The 26017-nt window shown below is 36.5% G+C and overlaps 2 protein-coding genes across 2 annotated transcripts; both read right to left on the bottom strand.

Moving 5' to 3' along the window:
- Positions 1-13109: 13109 nt before the first annotated feature.
- On the bottom strand, positions 13110-13837 carry PCOAH_00011550 (SICA antigen; the record flags this gene model as incomplete). Its single annotated transcript, XM_020057964.1, has 2 exons — positions 13110-13589; positions 13817-13837. The coding sequence occupies 2 exons, from the start codon at positions 13835-13837 to the stop codon at positions 13110-13112; spliced, it is 501 nt and encodes a 166-aa protein (XP_019913410.1).
- A 401-nt stretch (positions 13838-14238) lies between these two features.
- PCOAH_00011540 (SICA antigen) lies at positions 14239-18840 on the bottom strand (the record flags this gene model as incomplete). Its single annotated transcript, XM_020057963.1, has 9 exons — positions 14239-14354; positions 14390-14680; positions 14765-15518; positions 15660-16456; positions 16611-17364; positions 17823-18452; positions 18606-18700; positions 18755-18795; positions 18827-18840. The coding sequence occupies 9 exons, from the start codon at positions 18838-18840 to the stop codon at positions 14239-14241; spliced, it is 3492 nt and encodes a 1163-aa protein (XP_019913444.1).
- Positions 18841-26017: the final 7177 nt, after the last annotated feature.

Genomic DNA, 26017 nt, shown 5'->3' with positions numbered 1-26017 from the left:
CCATATTCAATGTCAACTGTGTCACAAAAGGTCTCATATAACCATTCACTCTCCTTATCCCCCTCATCCAAATTTTCCGAGTACTTCTTAAACATTTCTTTAAGTTCACTTGGGGCACCCATCTGCGGATAAATGATTTACACGTATATATATTTATTGACTCCCGATTTATGCACACATTCATTCTGGCCTTCTTATAGAAGTAAAAGCAGTATCGGAGGTACTTAGGATTCAATTATTTCACATGTATAGAAATAATAATGAACTTACTCCCCATCTCTCTATTATTTTATCCACCTCGTTTTTGCTATCTGCAATCTTTTGCCTGTGTTCCCGAACTTGTGCTTGTTCTTGTGCTTGTACTATCCGTAAGATCTGCCTACTTGTTGGAGGGGGTGGAGGGCGAATGAAATCTGGTAACCCTTGTACGTCAGCTGTTCCATCATTTTTCACCTTCTCACACGAATTTGCGGGAAGTTTGCTATACATTCTCCCGACGGCATGCTCATTCTTCATGAAAATTCCCCATATGTATTTTAAGGCATCTATACCACCTACATCTATATTTTCTATTTGTCCATATTCACATTTATAACATCCTTCACCGCCGGAAAATCCTTGACACAGTGTATTCATGCCTTCAAAAGCGTGCTGCATAACTCTGTCCGCTTCACAGTATTTTTGTTTGAATGAAAAGAACCATACCTTCATAATAGTACAATACACATGTGCCCTTAATTTTTTATTTATTTCTTCTTTCTCCTCCTGTGAAACTATCATATGCATTTTCCTTAAGTTCTTCAAAATAAAGACACACCAGTTTTTGTCTGCTTCCTCCGTGAGTTCTCTACCCTCATATTTCTGTGTACACCAGTCTTCTGCAATTCCATCATCATCCTCACTAATTTTATTCAACCTTTGAATCCATTCTTTAATCTTTATCAGAAGTTTCATCTGTAAATTAAATTAGTTCATACATATATGTCCACCTTTTCCCACTTGGCCATTGTACTATTACATATTATAATATACTTGCAGAAGCATTATACACACTCACACTGCTAAAGTAATGAACCACTGAGCACATACCTTACCCCTCATTTTCCCCTCTTCCAATCCTTTTTCCCGGAACCACCTTTTCTTCAAGTCACTCCATTTTTCTTCCATTACGACACATGCATTATTCAATATTTGTGTTATTTAATAATTCAATATATTATTTTATTAAATATTATGTGCAACGTACATTTTTTCCCCCTACATTATTCTTCTATGATTGATTGGTTCTATCTTTCCAGAAGAAGTATGTGCGGAATTTTTTTTTTCATTCATTTTTTTTTTCACTTCTCTTTCGCTCTCTTTCACGTTCGCTTCTTTTTCCCTTTCCTTTTTTCTTTTATTCATTCTTTAAAAGCAACATTGTTGGGCATATATTTTATATATGTATATGTATTCCTTTCTGTCGTCATACAGCACATTATTTGCTTTTCTTTCGCGTCATACAAGCACATTATTCTATTCCTTTTCGTTACATTATTCTATTCTCTCTTTTTTTTATTCTGTTTCTTATATAACTTTTGCACTTCCATTAATACAACTTTTTCCTCGTAGCAAGTTGCCCTTCTCATATAAATTTGCTTTGAATTAGTGTGAGTTGTTCACGAAGGAGAAAAAAGTTTCTTCCCCCTTAAGGAATTGTTCACAGAAAAAATTAACACCAGCATCCGTCAGAAAAATAATTATTACGTAGAAAAAAAAAGGAGTATTACTTCATACGGAACAATTCATATGGAAATTTTCATTGAACAGTTTCTCTCCTTAGGAAAAAAGGAAAAAAAAATTAGAATTTTCCTTCACATTTTTCCCTTCCTCTATGTTTTTTCCTTCCCCTTCTTCTACTCACCCATTTATACAGATGTACGTAGGAGTAGGAAATAGTGCACATTGCACCTTCCATATTCCACGCCTTCCTTTATTCCCGCATTTGATCTTATTCTCCCCTATTCTATTATACCCTGGGTCGTTCTTTCTTTTTTTTTTATTTAAATATATTTGAATTAATAATTGCGTAGAAATGAATGATACTATATATGGGAGAAACATCGTTCCGGAATAATTTTCCTTAAAATATTTTGCCAAAATATTTTGCTAAATTTGTTTCTATTAATACAAGTTGTTAAGAGGGAATACTCGTACTAATACATTATATTCACCCGAAATGAATATTTTGCGCCACAGTGCAAATATTTTGCCCGTCGTTAAAAATTCCTATTCTATTCGTGAATAAAACGCGTGTTATCGGGGTATTGCTTCCATATCGTCATATATAAAAAAATGATTAGAAGGAATTTTTAAGGAAGAAATTTGTACGCGCATAATCGTCATCATCCCAATCGGAGTGTTCCACATTTTGTTCTATATTTTGTTCTATATTTGTTCTATATTTTGTTCTGTACTACTTCCAAATGAGAAAAGGGAAGTATGGAACTTGTAGGGTAATGGTATTTTATATGTGCATAAGCATCTACATTGTAGATCTCATGCATACCCCCCATAATATAATAAACACTCTCCCTCCCTTCATATATATTATTCCTTCTCCCCCTTAGGGGAATTTAAACCTCTTCTACAAGAAAAAACTGTTCTATGTAGGAATTGTCCCCCCAAGGGAACTTTGTCCCTTGGGGAACATTGCCTTCCCTTTCCTTAGGGGAAGTTGTTCCCTTCCTTCCTCCTGAAGTAGAAAGAGGAATGTTGTTCCTTCCCTTAAGAAAGTACCTTTCCTTCCTTTCCTCCTCCTTAGAGCCTTCCCTTCCTAAGGAAGGTAATATTCCTTTCTTTCCTTCCTTTACCCTAGGAAGTACTGTCACGTCTTCCCATAGGAAGGTAAATTTCCCCCCTCTAGGAAGGTAATGTTCCCTTCTTCCCCTAGGAAGGAATGTTGTTAGGGGTGTTAGGGTGGAAAGAAGGTTGTTAAGGTGATGGTAGGTGAGTTGTTAGGGTGGTTGGTGGAAGGAAGGGGTGTTAGGTGGTAGATTGTTAGGTGGTTGGTGGAAGGAAGATTGTTAGGCGGGTGGTAGGTGGAAGGTTGTTAGGTGTGGTTGGTGGAAGTAAGGTTGTTAGGGGTGTTAGAATAAAGGGCTTGCTATGGTTAAATGGAAAGGTGTTAGAGGTGGTAAAAGTAAGGCTGTTAGAGGTGGTAGAATGAGGTGTTAGGGGTGGAAAGAAGGAAGGCTGTTAGAGGTGGTAGAATGAGGTGTTAGGGGTGGAAAGAAGGAAGGCTGTTAGAGGTGGTAGAATGAGGTGTTAGGGGTGGAAAGAAGGAAGGCTGTTAGAGGTGGTAGAATGAGGTGTTAGGGGTGGAAAGAAGGAAGAGGGAAAAAAGGTCCTAGGGAAAGTAGGAAGGAAAGAAAGAAGGTCTAAGGAGGAGAGGGCTAAAAGGAAGGTGGTGTTAGGGGTGGTAGGTGGAAGGAAGCTTGTTAGGGATGGTAGAATGCAAGGTTGTGTTAGGGTTATTAGGTGGGTGGTAGATGGAAGGAAGGTTGTTACGGGTGTTGGAAGGAAAAGGGGGTTAAGGGAAGTAGGGTCTAAGGAAGGAACGGAAGGAGGGTCTAAGGAGGAAGGAAGGAATAAGAAGGAAAGAAGGTCTAAGGAAGGAAAGAAGGAAGGAAAGAAGGAAGGAATAAGAAGGAAAGAAGATCTAAGGAAGGAAGTAAAAGGGAAGGAAAGACCTAAGGAGGAAAGGAAGGTGGTCTAAAGAAGGAAGGGAAGTGTCTAAGGAAGGAAGAAAAGAAGGAATAAGAAAGGTGGTTGACGGAAGAGGAAGGTCTAAGGAGGAGGAAAGGAAGTAAAGGAGGTGATCTAAGGAAGGAAGGGGGTCTAAGGAAAGGGAAGGAAGAATACTTTCATAAGGAAAGGAACTTCCTAGGTAGGGAAGGACATCACCTTCCATGAAGGAAAGGAACATTTCCTTCCCCCCAAGGGAATGGAGCAACAATTCCTTCTTGAGGAAAGAACATTACCTTCCTTACGAAGGAAGGGGGAAAGGGGGAGTTATTAATACCGAATAAATATAGAACAGGCAAGAATGAAGTAAAAAAAGGATGGTACTATTTTATAGGGACACATGTACATATTTCTGTTCATACCAAATGGCAGCAGAACTGAATAAGTTAAAAATTCACTTCATGCATTTCCCCCTTATAAGTGTATATGCAATAGGAAATAATTATAAGGACTTAAGTACGGTGAAAAAAAAAAGTTGAGTGCTTAATATAAAATAGTTATGTGCACTATATAAGAAAGCTCCCATAGAAATTTTATGTGTTAAATTTTTTTTCTAATCCAAAGAACATAATTCTAAATTCTTCCCTTTTTTAAGGTGAAGAATAATATCTTAAAAAGTAATGAACAAATCCCAGTAATAAAAAGTAATATAAAAATGAAAGCATCTCACACAATTAATAATAATATAAGAAAAAAGAAGGAAAAAGGAGAAGGAAAAAATAAATAAGGAATGTGCACACGCACACAAAAATTTCACTTATGAACAAAATATGAGCATATATATCATTGTATTATACTCCTTTTCTCGATACTTGTGTTGTGAGTATATATATTTCTCCACTGAGCATATAGACTAATGTGCACATATTCCGAAAAGGAAGAAAGGGTATAGGGAAGAGTGTGATCCTTTTTTCTTGTTTGAATTATGCAATATGCATATTAACAATTTTTCAATTAACTCTCCCCTTTAAACATAACAATAAAACATAAAAGTATGTAGTACATGGGTTAAATTTTCGTCAAATAGAAAAAAAGTGTGCTTATATACATAATAAGAGAGAAGTGTACATAATAATTGAATGCTCCAAATGAACACATACACACAATCCAATAATATAATGCATGAATGGTATGCAGTGCGTCAAAATAAATTTGCTTCTTATTCTTCCTTATTTTTTTATTCCAGCATATATATTTTTGTTCTTATTCTTACCTTAATTAAATGTCCCTAATGATTTAACACGTACGTATGTAGTGTGTGTATCATCATAATTTGAAAGTGAAAGGAATGCACATTATTGAAGAAAAAAGAAGAGTACAAAATTTTGATATATATATATACCTCCCACTGAGGGACCCCATGGGGGATGGGTAAAAATCTTACACATACATTACTTATAAATAAGTAGGAAGCAACTTCCATAAAAATTTACTATATTCAAGAATATATACACACAATGAGTCCAGGGGTAAGGAACAAACACTGAAGGGACCTGTTGCTTCCCTTCCTTCCACCTACCGCCCCTAACACAACCTTCCTTCCTTCTTACAACATGAACACTTATACATATGATGTATATATAGTAATTTGTGCATAGTGCAGTAAATTATACATTAGGAATATATATAGAAAAATCCATTTCTACACATGTTCCATTCTCTTTGTCAATTACACTTTTAGCAGGCCAGTCCAGTTAAATTACCCTCACAGGAAATATACGATGCGTTGGACAAAAAGGGAAGAGGAACAAGTTGTACATTCCAGGAAAAACAGTGGACCCTGGGTGCTGCAGAAGGAACAATGAGAAATTCATTACAATCATACAATGGGCGAGATTGGGATTTGATCCCTATAATTATAAAAAATTACTGTTTAGCATGTAACGGAAGGTTGCATGCTAGTTTGTCCAATGAGGAGGGGTACAGTTTCTTTTATTATTGGTTAGGTGACAAAGTAAGGGTAAAATTTCAGACAAGAGGCCCCTTTTCAATGGTTATGCCAGAAATTTATAAACAACTGAAGAGCTTCTATCCTACATGTGAGAGCGATAATTTATACCCTAATATTATCAAAGACAGGTTCCCACAGGCTAAAGCGTTGTTCGACTATTATTATGACTATAATAAAATGAAGAACAGTGCTGATCTTACTAAATATTGCAGCACTTTAGAATACCAGCGTTCCATGCAAACAGCCAAAACAACATATTCAGACTTAAGTAAAAAGTGCCCAGAAACTGGCAATGATAAATATTGTACCGCATTTGAAAAGAAACCTACGAAGGAAGAATACAAGGCACCACAGGAATTGCCATGCCCTGAATTCCGCACACGTATGGAAGATTCTGGCCAAGAGGACGGAAGAGGTAAGTATGTTATAGAGTGAGGAACTATATATGCTCATTTAAGGAAAGTACATCTAAATTAAAGGCACCTTACCAGAATTACCAGATAGGGAGGGAGGAGTCATTTAAGAAATTCCCCTATATATATATAAAGGACCAGGGCATGACAGGGCAGGGATGGAAATGTGCTGTGTTGTTCCATCCACACATTAAGAACACCACACAAAGCACCCCACATAACAACCTCCCAAGGGAACAATCTTCCACACACAAAATTCTGCCTACTAAGACATTTCTAAAATATGGTACACGTGTAACAACCTACCACCCTAGCCATCCTAACTACTGTCCTTTTTTTTTTTTTTTTTTTGTTTCTCTCCCCCAAGAGAAAGCAGAAAACGAGGAGAGAAACAAAAAAAAAAAAAAAAAGGACAATGGTTAGGATGGCTAGAGTGGTAAGTTGTTACACCTAAAGAATTTTAGGTATAAACATTTGCTTATTACACTAAAAAAAACAACAAATTTACCTATTTTTACTTCACTCTTTAGATGATATGCAAGGAAGGAAAGCAGAGGGAACACCTAACCAAGGAAAAAAAGCAGAAGGAACTCCTAACCAAGGAAAAAAAGCAGAAGGAACTCCTAACCAAGAAAAAAAAGCAGAAGGAACTCCTAACCAAGGAAAGAAAGCAGAAGGAACTCCTAACCAAGGAAAGAAAGCAGAAGGAACACCTAATCAAGGAGTAGGAGAAACATCATATGTCCAGCTTCAGCAACAGCAACAGCAACAGCAACAGCAGCAGCAACAACAACAACTTGAGCAACATCAAGCTCAACAGTTAACAGCATCAGGGGTGGAAGCTGACATCCCCATCATTCCTTCCGCTGTTGGTGGTGCAGCAGCAATAGGATTACCAGCACTTGCTTTCTATCTATATAAGGTAAGTACACTTAACACAGAAAATATGCATAATAACACTTATTAATATTTGCTGTTTATTTAAAAAAGAGTGCATAGAATAAATGTTTAAAAATAAATGTAAAAAAAAAATGGAATGTATAAAACGAGCAGTAATGTACATATATTCATTCAGCACATATTTTAACTCCTTTCTCTTTCATCTTTTTTCTCAGTATACTTCTATATTTTCCGGATTACATAATTTTTTGGGAAGCAGTAATAGAAGAAAAAAAAGATCATTAATACGCAAGTTAAATATGGAAATTGAAGATAGTTCTCCATTTGACTCAACAATAGATTCAGAATCTGAATTAACAGCAACGGATCCTTCAGAATATTCCGTTCCATATATTAGATAAGCTCCCTTCCTCTGTATTTCTTTAGAAGAAAAGAAGTAGGAAAGGAAAAAAAAAGAGAAAAAAAGAAAGAACAAAAGAGAATTCCACACCCTGACAACATTCCATTTCCTTCCTAGCACATGAATAAAATGCAACACATTGCTCCTTCATTCTATTTTTTCAATGATTTATATTCATTGTTGTATCTGAACTTATATAAAGGGAACAACGAAATACAACAACAACAACAACAAAGAAGGGTGTGTTGGAAAAAAAAAAAAAGTATCATCCTTCCCTTCCGCCCCCCCACCCTTTTGAGTATGCGCCCAAAAAAAAAAAAATCTAACATATTTCCTTCCTAAAATACTGTTCTTTTTTCACCCTTTATATCTGAACTTAAAAAAAAAAATTTTTTTTTTGACCACAAATATGCAAACATGCACATATACAACTGCATTTATAATTGTGAATTCACAAAATATGAACATTTTGCTCCTACTGTACACCGTTAGGAAAGTGCAATATAAATAAAAAGGGCGCATCAGTTCTTTAGGAGGAATGATCACTCTAATTAAATTTTGAACCATGTAATATGTAGTGATGATCAATTTTTTTTCATTATTTTAAATTAATATATATTTTTATATATGTATATATTATTATTGTTCACATTCCACTTAATTTTAAATTCTAAATTTTAAAATTTAAAAAAATAAAAAAGTTCACCTTCACACCCCTACAATGAAACAATAAATCCCGCGCACGAACAACACACAACTGAATTAACACATTCCTTATTCATACTGAAGAAGCAGGAATAAGCATATAATCTATACAAACACATGAAAGAAAGAACAGAAAAAACAAACAAAAAAGAAGGAAGCAAAAAAACAGCAAAAATGATGGCACCTTTAACCTCTGTGAAGCTACTCATACTTACTTCTACCCTATTCCTTTGGACGCAACATACTAACTATGTATGATAAGAAAAACAACTATTAATTTTTTTAAAATGTGCACACACATTTATTATGAATAACCTTCTATGTTTTTTCTTTAAAAATAGAAAAAAAGGAAGGAAAAAAAAAAAAAATTTTTTTTTACCCTATCACCTTTGTACCTTTTTTTTTAGGTTTGTGCTTTAGGCACATCAAAAAATGGTGCCAGTATAGGAACTGAAAAGGAGAAAAAAAATAATCCCTTTGGTGGAGGTGTAAAAACACAATTAAAGGAGAAACCTGATCCAAAAGGACAGCATAAAGGAGTTGCACCATCACCTTCAGGTGGTGGTCAGAAGAACAACAACAAACAGCCAAATTCAAATACACCACCAAATAAAGCACCATGTTCAAAAAAAGGAAATAAAAAAAACTGGTACGATAGGTTTATATGTAGATTATTTTCTGGTGAAATGAAGACGCATGAGTGGATGGCGCTCCTGCTGATTGCGCTTATTCTTTATATGTGGATTCCAAGTCCTATAGCTCAGGTTCTTACTACGTTTACGTCCATAGACACAGTGGGCTCAACTTATATAATCGAAGTTCTCGTTAACATGACCATCGGGATAATACTCTTCTCGGTACTATTGAAATTTTGGTTTTCGAAGGAAGGGAGGAATTTAGCTAACAAAATATTAGGGTGTAAGGCTACCGAAGCGCAGGCACTCAGCACAGAAAAAGCAAAACAGAAAGAGGAGTAACGTAACGAACCTTTATATTAGTGTGTGTGTATAACATTGCTGCTTTTATGTTATAATTCAGAGCAATAATTCATAAATGAGGAACGTTGAACATATTTCTATATATGATGCATGTATATGGCAGTTCTTGCTCCCTCTTTTATGTTGTTTTGTATTATATAGCGAAGTTGTCTCTTTCTTTTGTTTTTTAAAAAAGATAATGGGGAAGTACTATTTATTTATTTCTAATATATAAGAGGTTTGTATGAATTGTATTCTACATTTGTCCGTTTTCCTATATAATTAATTAACATTTTTGTTCATTCTTCAATTATATATAATATAATAAACATTTTGTTTCATTGATCTTGTTAAAAGGAAGAATGCATTATAGAAAGGAAGAAAGGAGGGAACCAACCTCCTCCCGCTTACAACCCCTTCCTACTAAGGAAGGTTATCTCCTTTCCATCCCATTTAGGAAGGTTGTTAGGTGGTAGGGTGGTAGGTGGGTTGTTACGGGTGGAAGGAAGGTTGTTTAATGATTCAATTTTTTTATTTTTTAAATTTTGAAAAATTTGGATGCTTACTTTGTATAATAAGAAAGGGGTACCAATGGTTGCTAAGGTATCAAGGATGGAAGAGATGGAGGACGTTGTTTTAGCTGCATGGACCGCTTGACTTACGGCTTCGTCTTTTGCTAAAGTTGCTGCTTGAGCTGCCTCCGCTTCGCGCTGTATATTTGTTATTAGTACATCCATCTTTTGCTGGAGCTCAGCCATATCACAGTGGATTTTATATTTTTCCCTATAGTCTTTACAATATTGTTGGTCATGATCAGCCGCGCCCTTTTTGCATTTCTCCTCCATAGACTCACATGCTTTGGAAAGGGCTGTCCAATAATCCGACCATTCCTTCAGACAGGTGATACCACTCGTACTTAGTAAACTCGGTAATTCCTTATAACCGTAGTAATAATCGAATATGATTTTTATATGATCAAAAATAGTTTGGTCAATGTTATCTTCATATTTAAAATCACACTTCTTTCCACCGAAAGAACTTCCCAGCGTGTCGTAAATTTTATCCAAAAGGTCTGACAACTTTGTACCATTTAAGTGAGACCAGTATGCATATCCGAACCAGTTGTAAAAGCGGCGGCAGGGTTCATTATTTTTGTAGTTATTCGGATCATTCTGCATACATGCGTATATGTAGGAGTTGGCGATTCCCTTAGCGTCACCAGTAATTTTCGTACAGTTCGAACAGGCAGTCTGTAATTGATTCTTCAATTTTTCACCATCCCCACCTTCGGTACCCCTGTCACCCTGACTCTCTGTATACTGCTCGAAATTCGTATAGAAGGAGTTAAGTAAGGTTAACTTATCGGTAATTTATTTTAGTGTGCACGTCTGGGAAGGGGTTATGTGTGGGACGTAAATGTGCATATATATATGTATATATACATATATATGAACATATGCTTTCATTTCCCATATGCTCCCTGATAGGATAAGGAAGGCGTAGGGGAAAGGGGAAGGCAAGCCTTCCCTTCCCCTTTCCCCAATTCTACTTTTCCTTCCACCTAACACCACCTTCCTTCCACCAACCTAACAACCTTCCTTCCACCCTACCACCACCTAACACCACACTAACAACCTTCCATCTACCACTCATAACACAACCTTCCACCTACCACCCATAACACAACCTTCCTTCCACCTATCACTCCTAACAACCCACCTACCACTCCTAACAACCCACCTACCACTCCTAACAACCCACCTACCACTCCTAACAACCCACCTACCACTCCTAACAACCCACCTACCACTCCTAACAACCCACCTACCACTCCTAACAACCCACCTACCACTCCTAACAACCCACCTACCACTCCTAACAACCCACCTACCACTCCTAACAACCCACCTACCACTCCTAACAACCCACCTACCACTCCTAACAACCCACCTACCACTCCTAACAACCCACCTACCACTCCTAACAACCCACCTACCACTCCTAACAACCCACCTACCACTCCTAACAACCCACCTACCACTCCTAACAACCCACCTACCACTCCTAACAACCCACCTACCACTCCTAACAACCCACCTACCACCCCTTTAACAACCTTCCTTCCACCTACCACCCAACTAACAACCCAACTACCACCAACCACCTACCACCCCAAACACAACCTTCCTTCCTTCCTCCTCCATAGATCCGTTCCTTTCCTTTCGTCCTTAGACCCTCCTACTCTTTCCCTCCTTAGACCCTCGTTTCCTTGCTTCCTTAGACCATTCCTTTCCTCCTTAGTTATTCTGTGGGGGGGGAAGCGCCCCCTCAAACCAGACACGCAAAACAAACCCGGTCCGTGTCAAAGCCAACCCCCCCTCTTTTTCCGGAGGGGGAACAAACGAAAAATGTATCCCTTCAACAAAGAGGGGCACACACGATGAATAGCGTTCCCTGCCTTAATCAACCAAAGTGTGACCTCCCCCCTTTGAGGAAAGCTCAGTGTCCACTTTGTTGCGCACCAAAAAAGTGGATAATGAAATTCTATAGTTGCAAAAGTCCAAATATAAAATTATTAAGGGAAGTTGCGCACAAATTTAGTTAAAATGGAGTTGCAGGGTCCGAATAATATTCAAAGGGGGCAGCATAATATAAGGGCACATACAATTTACGCGATTCCTCACAGTGCAATACTTTAAATCCGTTCTACTTTATATGATACAGTTATATAAGAATGCAAGCGCGGCTTGCATGTACATTTAGCATATATATATGCATGCTCTTGCACGTTCATGTGTAATATATTTTTTTTCTCTCAGTTTAAGATTATGCACGCACATTTGTTAATTTTTTTCCTGGCCATTTTTTTTTTTTTTTTTTGGCAGTTTTTTCTGTGTGACAAAATTTATATTAGGAAATTTTCTTTTTCTTTTTTTGGATAATTTTTCTGTGACAAATTTATATTAGGACAATTTGACAATGTCCTTTCGCAATTTTCTGTAACAAATTTATATTAGGGCATTTTTTTTTGACAACTTTTAGGACAATTTCTTTTTTTTTTTTGACAATTTTTTTTGTGACAAAATTATTAGCGCATTTTTTTTTTTTTAAAGAAGCGTGCGGTGTATAGCGACAGGAAAGTAAAAAAAAGAAGGAAAAAAAAAAGGGAAAGAATAATAAAAGCCAAAGAGGTAAAATTAAAGGGCATAGAATAGGCAAGGGGCAGGCGAACCTCCGCGAACCCGCGCAAATTCTCGCAACTCGGAGGAGCACCTTTTGTAATGTCCATAATTGGAATTAGGGAAAAAAAAAATTATTAAGATAAAAAAATTATTAAGATAAAAAAATTATTAAGGTTAAAAAACTATAACAAAAAAAAAATTTAATGAACATATTTTGGATCTTGCTAGAGAAAGGAAATTTTACCAACAAATAGGAATGTATTAACGAGTTCTTTTGCCTTATATCTATTAAGCATTAACTTGAACCCTTCAGTACAAAACGAAAAAAAAAAAAAGGAAGAAACACCCCCATATAGCAAAAAAAAAAAATTTTCTTACGGTTCCTTACATATATACATGCAGAGGAGAATCGCATAAGCATGAACCATGTGAAAAGGTGAAACAAAAAAAAAAAAATGAACTCCTTTTATTCCTTAAATTCGTCCCATTCCCAATATGTTAGAGCAACCCTAATGGAAAAAAAAATTCCAGAGAGATATATGTGTTCATTGAACAAATGAACTTAATATGTTCTGCGTCTATACGCACTACATAAGTATTTTTTATATGAATATTTTCTACATTATCACTTCCTAATATTTGCATGTCTCACAGGGTTCTGCTCCATGATGAAAAAATTAATCATACCTAAATAAAGTTCTATCGTTTTATATAGAAATAAAATATTTACTACACCCTAAACCCGGAATCTGAACTTTAAACCTTTTCCACAAGAACATCTTCAGTAGAAACCTTTTACTTAGGAACAAAATCTTCCTCCCTAAACCCGGAAACTAAACATAGAACATCTTCCTTAGGAACATTTTCCTTAAGAACTTCTCCTCTAGGAATATCTTCCTTCCTAAACCCGGAATCTAAACATGGAACCTGTTCCTTAGGAACATCTTCCTCTTTCATAAATTTTGATCCCATAAATTGCTCAACCAAAATTTCAAAAAAGTCATCTTTTGTCAAATGCAGGTCCCCTTTTTGACATTCGTTTAAGACTTCTAAATGAATATCAATAATCATGCGGCGACCAACACGGCGACGACCAGCACGCTTCTTCCTTCCTTTCTTTTGTGCTGATGTGGGTTGCTTACATTCCTTTACTAAAATATATTCATGTGGACCACCGTCGTCCACATGAGCAAGGGGTTGTTCTTCTGAGGGGGGAAGAGCAGATACTTGATGAGCCCTTCTATAACGTTTTCTTTTTTTACCGACGAAAAAGTACTAAAAAGAAATAAAAAAAAAAAGGGGGGGAAATTATATTTTTAAGAGCGGTGAGTGTTGTTCTTATGACCAGAACAACCAGTATAAAGGAAGAGTGCAATGTTCATTTAAGGTGAAAAAATGGGGGCTAAAATGTATGTTCATTTTCCTCCCTCTTTTTTTTTTTTTTTTCCTTTTTTCTCCTTTTCTCTGTATGCACATCTCAAGATGTATACCCCTTCCTAAACAGCTAAAACACCAGGCCACATTGTTGTTCTTACACCCCAAAACAGCTAAGTACCATGCCAAATTGTTGTTCTTATACCCTGAAACACATAAACAACAGGCTACTTGGTTGTTCTTACACCCTAAAACAGCTAAACACTAGGTCACACTTCTTCTCCTTACGCCTTAAAACGCGGAACGCGGAACCCGGAACCCTAAAACTTTTTGTTTTCTTTTTTTTTTATTTCTTTTTTTCTTTTTTTCTTTTTTTTTTATTTCTTTTAATATTAATTTTTTCCTTTTTCTTACCTTCCAAAGGAGATAACTTATGACGGATGTACCTATTAGGACAGGAATGGTAGGAAGGTAAGGAAGGAAGGGGTGGTCAATCCTGTTAATAAGTGGGACTGGAGCAGGAGGGGGGAGTCCGCCACTCCCCCTTGGATTACCACTTCTTTTTGTTGTATAACTTCCAGATAATGATGGTGGTGATGTTGGTGTTAGTTGAGTTGATGTTGTTGATTCTGTTGTTACAACGGACTGTCCTGGACTCTGTCCTCCCTGTACAGGAGGTGATTGGGGGCCCTGAGTGCCACCACTGACTTGTGGCTGCTGTAGTCCTCCATTAGATTGGTCAACATCATCCTGCTGGGTGACACTTCTGGTCCCTGTATTTTTACCTGCACTCGTACCACCTCCACTTTGGTCACCTAAACCTGAAGAACTTGAACTACTGCTGGAAGAGGAACTATCTGAACTGGAAGCAGAACTAACCTCATTGGAACCTGGTGGTCTAGGGCTACCAGTGTCTTGGCTTCCTATAGAAGCCGATCCTGGACCGGAAGAACCAGGCTTCTGTGAATTATCCTGAGCTATGGGACCGGAATCTGTAGGAATTGTGAAAGTGGTAGGTGAAACACCTTCCGCTACATCAACTTTACCTGCTTTACCACCTGGTGATACCCAAATACCTTGAGAAGGGGTATCGTCGTTCCTCACATTATCTACATGAGTTCCCTGTTCTCCCTGAGCATCGAGGCATTCAAGAGCAGCTGCTCCATCTTCAGTTCCCTGTAGAGAATTACAGTCCTTACTTCCAGGAGTGCCCTTGGAGGATGCTGTATCTTTACCTATACTCTCCTGATTAGGTTTCTTCTCCGTCTGCTTCACTGGACCGGAGGTATCTTCTGACCTTCGTGTACCAGCCGGTTTTTTATTATCTGTACATATAGTACTTATAGCTTGCATTATGTCACTATTCTCCTGGAGCCTATTATTCACTTCTTGCCATAGATCCTTTCCGTTTACTTTGTAATTTGTGCAGTTATCTCTTTTGCATTCCTTACAACTATTACCATCCCCAACCTTACACCAAATTTTAAGGTTACTTTCACCCAGAGTGAAGGATTGTTCTATAATACTATCCGTGACATTGCATTTGCCTTTTATTTCTTTTGCATATAAATTCAACAGTGCGCAAGTTACAGTAGTCTTAATTTCCCAGTTCTTCTGAGCGTTCATGTCCTTATTTTCTTCTTCTTTCTCAATGCCATATAAGTGCTTTAATCCTCTGGTAATGAATTGACATGCTTCTTTCTCTTTTTCTGTAGGTGCACCATTTGTCCCTTGAATGTTACTGCATAAATCGTCCGCATCCTTGTTCGGTGTTGATATTGCATTGGAAAGTTCTGTGACTCTGGGCTTGATGTCGTCCCAAATTTTATTCTGCTCAAATAAAAAAGGGAGGAAACATATATAAGCATTGGACGTCCGTGTATACACTTCATGCGTTGCTCCTTAGAATGTTAGTGGAAGTTTACATAGCGTACAGTTTTATGAAATATGATAGATTAAGATTTTCCTTACCAGGTCTTTGTGCCCTCCGATTGTTTTCCACGTCTCTGCTGCTTCCTCTAGACGTTGGCATAAATTTTTACTACTAGTACTGCCTGCACCATCTGGTTGATGTGATGGGGGTGGACTGTCTTTAGTTGCTAAGTCCTTTATTTTATCCAAATCTGTCCTGTACGTTTTCTTAGCTTCATTCACCTTTGCCAACCATGTGTTTAATTCTTGAGATACTTTTACACTTAGTCCATCCTTCTTGCCCCAATATTGTGGTGCATTGGTCCATTTGCTTTTATCATGCTTGCACCAATTTTTTGTGTGTACTTCTGCCATTCCCCCTTTCTTGCCTTTACATTGCATCCATTTCATAATATTATGTAATATGTCTTCATCCCCCCTTCTTAGGTTACTGAAAGATTTGTATACACAATCTGCATAGTTCTCCGTACCATCCATGTATCCACTTATACTATGCATTCTCGAGAATACTTCTTTTATAATATCTTCGGGTACACAATAATCACTTATATACATTAACCATATATTTAATAAATCACATTTGCTGACGCACCATTTCCCTTTTATTCTATTCTCTTCCATTTTTTCCTCACACGCGAACTTATTCTTATTTACTATTAATAAATTTTTCAACAACACTTTGCAGAACTCTTTATGTTTCGTCAGATCCACCGTACTATCTTCATCCACATCTTCGCACCAGGAGGAAAGGGCTGCATATTCATTATACTTATACCCTTCCTCATTACTATTAGTTGGGTTATTGGAGAAACTTGAAAACACTTCACCCCAATTTTCTACAAATTAATCATATAATACAAAAAAAAATGTGTGCACATACATATTCATGCTATATGTCTAAATTCCTGTGCTCTGTCTATAATGAATGTTCTGTTGAACATGCATATTCCCATTTGTGCATACAGCATGGGAAAGTGCGCAACACTATACCTTCCTCTTCGTCCAGGACATTGTTCCCCAAGTGTACAGAACAACCTGATTTGGGGATGGGGGGTCTCCCTGGATTCCCACCAGAACTAGGAGGTTTTTCTTCCTTTTCAACTTCTTTAACTATGGGAAGTCCTTTCTGTATTTCTTTAGCAACGGTCTCTGCTTTGTTTCTCAAGTCGTCACTCACTTCTTTTATATCCTTCCCTACACTTTTACTGTGTCCACTGCCCTGCCCATCTTTTCTTACGCATGCAGTCCCGTACCTTATTGCCCCCATTTTGTTTATAATGTCATGATTCATAAACCATTTATAAATGTCCCTAAAATCAGCACCTCCGTCCTCTTGCTTAACTTCAAAATTCCCTGTATATACACAATTCTCATATTGCTCCTCATATAGTTCTTTCAAATTAGTTATTGCTTTGAATGCATACAAAACATCCTTTTCTTGCATGCCATATTTTATTCCGTATAATAATAACCATAAGTTTAAAAGATGACATGGCACATTCCCTTCCATGTCGCGAATTTTCCACGTTCTGTTGTCGTACCTATACGTGCTGTCGTTATTTGTTACTTTACCTAAATTCCTTATAAGAATTTTACAGAAGCACCTGTGAAGTTTATGTTTGACCATGCTTTCATCTCCCACGACTTCGTCGCAAACGGATGTTAAACCATCCTTCTCATCGTCGTCATTTAGTTCCCTGTTGAATTCTTGAAATAGGCCATACACTTGGTCGTTATTTGCATTCTAAAAATAAGAAGGAAGGACATGTTTACATAAACATTTTTATATATATACATATGTCTCACCACCACCCCTAACACAACCTTCCTTCCCTTAGGAGGTACTTACCTTCCTTCCACCCCTAACCCTTCATTATAACACCTCTAAGAACCCACCTAACAACACTTCCTTCCATGACCCTAACAACCATCTTTGCACCCACCACCTAACAACCCACCTAACAACCCACCTAACAACCTTCCTTCCACCTACCACCCCTAACAATGTTCGTTCCTCCGGTAACAACGTTCATTCTACCACCCCTAAGAATCCTCCTTCCTTCTAACACCCCTAACAGTCACCACTTTCTACATGCAGTGGAATGCATGTTTCGTTTCCCATGAAATATTTTATATAAGAAAACCAAAAGAGGAAGAATGAATACATAAAGAAGAAGGGCATAAAGAAGTACTGTTACTTACCCATCGTTTTTGGAATACTTTTTCGACCTTTTTATTTAAGCAATCAGTTTCATCCTTACAATCAATCGTACTTGTTAATTGGGATTTGGGATTGGCGGGTGGAACAGGTGGAGGTGTTGGACATATGCTAGTTAGTGTTTTTTGTATTTCGCTTTCCTTCCACTTGAGCAATTTATTCACCCTGTCTTTTATCCTTTCATGGTTTATTTCGCACTGTTCGTAGCTCTCCTTCTGGCATACGTGACAATTATTATCATCCTTGCATCCATCTGTGTTACTTCTAATTTGTCCACTTTTACTAAAAGCATGATTTATGCCAACATCTATATTACAATTCTGTTTTTGTCCAGCGTGTTCTTTCAATTTTTCGGTATATGCATTTAATAGGACACAAGACATTGTGCGATGGAATATTTGGTCGTCCTCCTTCTTCTGTTGTGTCCCGTCTTTCCCCTTTGGAATTTTATAAATATGTTTTAATCCTGCTGTAATAAGCTTACATGCCTCTTTATTTGCATTATCCATCCCTTTAATGTTATTACATTCACTGTCAACCTTATCTTTCTCCCGGAGTATGCCTGCAGAAAGATTTACCATTTGATTCTTGATGTCGGTATCCCAAAATACATTCTACGTACAAAAGAAAAGAGGGGGAACATATATATGTGCAATTGAATTATATTCATAACATACAATTGTACGTGTTACTGATGCGAGCAGTGCTCACAACGTGCACTACCCATGGTTCCGTTCTCAGCTACAGTAGGTAATATCGTTCCTTACCCAGTCCGCATCCGACTTTGTGCGTCTTCTATCTTTATGCCAATTATTTGTGACTGTATTTAAGCGTTCCTGCAATTCCTTGCTGCAACCACTACCTGTACCAGGTAGTGGTGATTGGGGTTGTGGAGGGGGTTGTTGTCCCTCTGTACCGAAATGCAGAATTAAAGCAGGATCACTACCTGTACCTTGTCTATAGGACGATGGAAAAAGAGAGATAATACTTTTTTTTTTCCATTTTTTTCGTACAACTACTTTTTAAAGTATGTATACATTGTTTGTGTGTACTCTTATATATATATATAAGTAATGGTAATCGTAATTGTAATCATACCCTTTACTTGGAGCATATGATATGCTCATTCCGGGTTGTTGTCCAATAGTTAGTACAAGGTCTCCCTCCCCACCACGTCCAGAATTTGTGCTAGTTGCACTATGTGTTGCAGGTTCTGCACTGCTTTGTTTTGTTTGTTGTTCATGCCCTGTTGTTGTTGCTGATGGACCTGTTGTCATTGTAACACTATTTTTCATAAGAGTTGCTACTAATTCTGATGCAGCACTGTTCTGTTGTGATGGACAATCAGTCTTTGGTTTTGTGTTTTTATTCATTAATGCCATAACTTCCCCTTTCTCTTTCTTTATAGCTTGAAGAATATAACTTAACATACTTACTTGTCCTTTTATCATCATACGCTCTAAATTTGCATAATCACACTCTTTACATTTCCCATATGGGTTCCATACCTTGCTCAATTCCTTCATTGCACCAAATGCATTCCATACAACATCTCTTCTATCACAATGATCTTCTAGGTACAAATAAGACCACGCATTCATTACTGAACATTGCACATATTCCTTCATTACCTCGTGAGGAGTCTTCTTTTCGCATTGAGCCTTACTCCTCATCTTTATGTTCAACAGATTCTTCACAATGAATGTGCATACTTCCTGTTCGTCCTTTGTTAACGGTTTCTCTCCTATTGTAATAACTGTACATCCGCCTTCAGCAATATATTTGTACTCATCATTATTCATATCCCTTAACATTTCAGTAGTCCACTTCGTTATTTCACTCATTAATTGTGTCTAAGAATTAGAATAATATATTCATATATGTTTCCCCTATACATTATGCATTTTTTATTGAAATAAAATAACATAATTCAAGGCAGTAACACATTCATATGCTACACATAGATTGTATTATATTACCTCCCCTACACCCCTATTCCCGTTATACTTTTCCTTCAACCATTGTTCCTTTAATTCGCCAAATACTTTATCATCGTCTTTCGGCGGAGCCATTTTTACCATTTTTTATCTCACCACCACTATTTATTCGATGAATGGAATCGTTAGTTGCTAAATGGAAAATAGTATTTCACTAAGTATCTACATGTGTGTACAACGTACATTTTCTTCCTTCCCTTCTTACTTCTACATGCATATTATCATTTTATGATTTATTCTTTCCCAGAAGTGTTAAATTCTTTTTATTTTTTTTTCTTTTCCTTTTCTTATCCATTTCTACAAAACTTCATTGTACAAATTTTACATATATATTCCTTTCGTCACATTGTTCTTTTTTTCATTTTTTACAATTTTACACTTAGGCGCTTAACACAATGCTTTTTTTTTCCGCCGTGGGAGGCAGTGTTCCTTTATAATGCATTTTGCCCTCTCACAAAATTAGTGTAAAGTTGTTCACTGAAGAAAAAAAAAAAAATTCTTAAGAACAAATTTTTGTCACGAGGAAAAAAGAAATATTTCACTTACCATGGAATTTATTAATTATGCAGTTTTTCTAAGGAAAAGAAAGTTCTTATCAACACAGTCCGAATAAATAAATTGCGATGAAAAAACAAAGGGTGCATACAGAAGTGCGGAACATACTCTCTGTAGGAGAATTTCACCTGCAATAATGAAAATGCAAGTGCAATGAGGAAGAATTTTTTTTGCTCAACTGAATTAACGTACCGTTAGAAATACTCTTTCCTCCCGTGTATATATATCCCTAAATTTTGCATTCTTTTTTTTTTTTTTTTCCGAATGAATATGAAATAAAATGCCAATCAAAAAAAAGAAAGGAAAAACATGGAACATTTCATTTTACCTTTTCCTAATGTTTACCTATATATGTTGTATGCAACTCATTCCTTCGACATAAGTTATTTTTAGCGTCATTTCCTATTCTCTCCTCATTCTATGCAACTTCTTCCTTTATGCATAATTTAAGAAGGAATGGTCTCAAAAGAAATAATTATAGCACGTATGAATTATTAATAAATTGGGGCATAGGAAGGAGAAATTGTTCTCACAGGAAAAATTTCTTAAAGGGAAGATTTGTGAATAACTGAATTCACTTACAATAAAGTTGCTAAAATAACATCGTACGGCGAAAATTTGCACGCGCATAATTGTCATCATACCAATCGGAGTGTTCCACATTTTGTTCCATATTTTGTTCTATATTTTTAAATAGGAAGGGGAATGTAGGGAACTTGTACGGTATTGGTATTTTGTATATGTGCACAAGTGCACATTATAGGTCCTGTATCTTACATAGTACACTCTCCGCCCATAAATTATTCTTACCCGTGGAGGAATTTAATCCCTTCTTTATGGAAATAATTATTTCCAATAGAAACCGCCCCTGAGGAATTTATTCCTATTAAAGGAGAGAACAATTGCTTCCTGTAGAAATTGTCCCCTCAAAGAGGGAAGGGAAGTGTTTCTCCCCTTCCATTCCTTCCCTGCTTAGACCCCCCTTTCCTCCTTAGACCCTTTCCTTCCATAAATCCTCCTTAGACCTTCCTCCATAGATCCTCCCTTCCTTCCTTAGACTACCTCCTTTCCACCCCTAACACAACCTTCCTTCGACCCATCTACCACCTAACAACCCACCTACCACCTAACAACCCACCTACCACCCTACCACCTAACAACCTTACTTCAACCTACCACCCCTAACAAACCATCTAACAAACCTTCCTTCCACCTAAGAACCTTACTTCAACCTACCACTAATTCTAACCATCTACCACCCCTAAAAGCCTTCCTTCGAGCCACCTACCACCATCCTAACAACCTTCCTTCCGTTTACCACCGTAACAGCCTTTCCATCCACCACCCCTAACAACCCAACTACTACCCAACAATCTTCCTTCTCTTAGGAAGCAACTTCATTTCCCTCAGGAAGGTGTTGTTCCCTTTCCTTCGTCCTTCTAAGGAAGGTTGTTCCTCCCTTGGGGGAGGAAGGAAATTTACTATAACAAAAAACCGTTAGAACTAACAGTCTACAATATTCTACTTACCATTGGAAAAACATTTTTTTTGGACAAAGTAGGCGCTCCCCCCTCATGGGGCCAGAACGGCGCATACTATACATTTACTTATGGAAGACGATGTTGTAATAATAAAAAAAATACAGTTGTTCCTTATGCACACATTGCGAAGTGTATACAGTAAAGTGTGTATATAGAACAGCAGCAGTAGCTGCAGCTGTATACAGAGCAGTTGTAGTAGCTGTGTATATACACACTTCACACTGTGTGTATACACTTTATTAGACTGTTTCCATGCTTTTAAGGTCAGTTTGGCAGATGCACCATGTGTCCGTTCCACCATGTGTCCGTTCCACCATGTGTCCGTTCCACCATGTGTCCGTTCCACCATGTGTCCGTTCCATATGGGGGGGGGGGGGGGGGGGGGGGGGTGATGAATGCTATGGCAGAAATATTCGTCTATTACTACAGTAACGGAGGAAAAAGAAATATACCTGACCATTTTAAAGCTTGAACACATTGCCTATAGCAGATCAAAAAAAAAAAAAAAGTAAAGTATCGTTAACAAAGAATAATGTAGGAATGGTAATGCGTGTTATGGTGGTTGGACTATTTTGCGGGAAGGAAGGTTGTTATGCTGGAAATATATACTTCATGGTATACCTGTATTATACGAACAGAGTAAACTCATTGTTTACATTGCAGACGAATATACATATAAAGGATAGTTTATTTGTTCAAATGTTATAGTTCTGAACGCATATAGGGGAAAAAGAGTATTGTTACATGTATACGGTCATATTTTGCACTTTCTCATTTGTTCCATAACATTATATACTATATTAAAGAACGAAAATAGAATACTGTCGCATTACTACCTTAATGTGCATATTACACGTATATTAATTTCACGAACAGACAGAATTATTCAGCTCACTTAACCTTATTTTTAGTGCCCCTCCCCATGAATTTAGTTTCATATTATCCGTGTTAGACTGTGGATAAATCCTCCCTTACGACGGTGTATATATTTCTTCAAGAATTAGGAACGCCGTGGGAAGTAGTCATATAAGAATAAATAAGGATAAAATTGCTCTGGGCTGATGTATATGGAACGTGCACGTATTCATTTTTTACCTGAATAAAATAATGCTCAAAAAGAGAGCGAGGAAACGTATGGGGCTAATATATATAGGTGTAAAATGAATATAGGAATATGCATATGGAAGTGGAAATAGCGGAGAAGACTAGAAAAATATATCTAACCTAACAAAAATAAATAGCCAACTCAAAACTTTTTTTAGAAAAGAAGAAGGGGAAAGGAATAAGAAAATTTATCATTGTTACATTATTATAAAGAGAAAAGAATGGGGGTTCGTTTTGCAAGGCATTACTATTATGGGAAGGATGTGTACAAATATATATTCCATATATATAATTCTGTACAGTTCCCTCCCTTCATTCATGTGTTTTATGTGTAGCTTCATTTATCCAATAAACTGAGCTATGTCAATGAATACTAAGAAAAATATACACATATATAGAAGGGAAGAGTGTAAGGGATGCTCTGTGCATACGGACTACACTATACACATTAATAAATTTTCATGAACTCCTTTTAAAACATAACAATAAAGCTTTAAATTAATAATACACGATAAAACCCATGTTGAAAAATGAAAATACAGCTTCACATAAATAATAACTACATAAAGCAAATAATAATAATGAACTACTTTGAACAATTACGAACAGTCCCATATAGAGTACATAATACAATAATGAGGAGTATAATAATATAACAATGTAACAATTACATAGAGGAAGGAATGGAAAGGAAAGGTATAAATAAATAAGTAAAAAATTCGATATTTATTCTTCTATAACCATCCTTAAATTTGCAAAATTCGCACACATATCCACTCTGCATAAATATATAAATAGAGCGAGGACGATTTTTAACACATAAATTAACATTCCACATATATACAAAGAAGCAATGTACATATATGAGCAACGAGCCGAACAATGACAAAAGTAATAACCCCTTAATTCTTTGTTTAAAGTGAACAAATGTATCATGTATATAAAATATTCTCTATGCACAATGTAATAAATAAAAGAAATACACATACATACATTTATATTCCCCTTCTGTCCAATTCCACATTTGTAGGATGAGTGTAGTGTAGAAAACTTACCCTCCAGAAAAGTGTACCATCATTTCGAGAACAATGACCAACATAAATGTGAGAATAGCAGCACACGGATATCAGGAATAAAGGATATTTTAAATGGTAAATTAAAGAGTGCTGCATCTTGTGATAAGGAGGAGTGTGCAAAAAAAATTACAGAAGTATGGTGCCTCTTATCTAAAGTTAATACAGAGAAGGAGGAACCTTGTACAGAAAAGATATGTGATTTCTTTTATTATTGGTTAGGGGATTTACTATCTGAAAATTTGAGCACATGGTCCTCATTAGGGAACACTGTGAAAGAAATCCTCAATAAGTTGGAAGGCTTCCAGGACCAATGTGGTGACCAAACTATAGACAATACTAATGACACAACTTTCCTCAAGCAAAGAAAAATCATTTTTTACTATTATTATGACTATCGAACCATATGGAAAAAACTAGAGCAAAATGGTGACTCCACGTGTAAAGGGAAATATGACAGCTATCTAACAGCCGCTGCAAGCGCTTATAGCATGGTGAGTGCAAATTGTGGAACGGGAGAATCAAATAATAATGATGACTTCTGTAAAAAATTTAGGAAAAAGATCCAACAAAGTGGTGATAAAAACATCCCAAAACCGGAAGACTTGAAGTCTAAAGCAGAGTCTGGAGGGGACCCTCCACCAGACACAGAGGACGAAATGGACACAAGTAGTTGTTTGGAACAGTTGTCTTCAGCACTTTCTTCAGAACTTTCACAACATTCAGCAATTGCTGCATCATCACCACAACAGGGTGGTGGTGGTGTCGCCCTTCCAGCCATCATTTCCTCCACAATTGCCACGATTGGTATTGGATTACCAGCAGCTGTCATTTTCTTCCTCTACAAAGTAAGTAATTACAACAATTACAACAATTATTCCCCCTACGAATAAAAAATATACATATGTATATATATATATACATACATATATAAAGTATATATATGTATATATATCATACACATTTCCACGCTCCCCCCCTTTACTGTTAGTATACCTCACTATTTTCTAACATACGTAACTCCTTTGGAGGAAGCAGCAACAAAAGAGGAGGGATGTCCCTTAGAAGAGAATTTAATGAGTTAGAGGACGATTCAACAATAGGAAGTTCAACATTTGGCTCCACAGCAGCAAGCTCAACAATACATGGAACAGATTCCACCACAGTTTATTCTATCCCATACAATAGATAAGTTCCTTGTCCTTCCTCAGTTCCTGCTCTCTGCCTCTCTCTTTATATTAAGGAAGAAGGAAGGAAAAAAAAAAAGAAAAAATAAAAGAAAAAAAAAATTCCACACCCTAACAACATTCCAACAACGTGCAAAAAATCCGACCCTATTTTTTTTTTTTTTTTTTGCTAACTGTTTTATATTCACAACTGTTGTATCTGAACCCTAAACCTAAGGAACAACAACACAAGAAAAAAATTTTTGAGCATAAATACATAGTTCTGATGTTTAAATATGAACATTTTGCACCTACTACACCGTTAAATGGAGGAGGGTGTAGTGACCTAATTAAAGAACCTGTATTAGTTCATTAGGAATACTAACCACTTTTAACATAAATTTTAGAGCAGTATAAAATATGTAATCATAAAATGAACTATTTTTCTAATTACTTTAAATTATTACATCCATAGTTGTATTATTATTATGTACATTCCAAATTTTGAACTTAAAATAAAAGTTACAATTTACACACACCTACAATGAAAACAATGAAAAAGCAGTATACATCGCGAAGCCGTACAACACAATGATTGATTGAATTTAACACATTCTCTATGTTCAACACAAAGAGGATAATAATAATCATCATACACAATCCATAGAATCTATTTAATGTACATAAAAGAAAAGGAAATATTTCATTTAAAAAAATTTTTCATTTTAAACACCTTTTTTTTT

The sequence above is a fragment of the Plasmodium coatneyi genome, chromosome 5 (assembly GCF_001680005.1).
Source record: "Plasmodium coatneyi strain Hackeri chromosome 5, complete sequence".
Taxonomy (NCBI): Eukaryota; Apicomplexa; class Aconoidasida; order Haemosporida; family Plasmodiidae; genus Plasmodium; species Plasmodium coatneyi.
The sequence above is the reverse complement of the archived record's forward strand: the minus strand, read 5'-3'. Positions and strand labels throughout refer to the sequence as shown.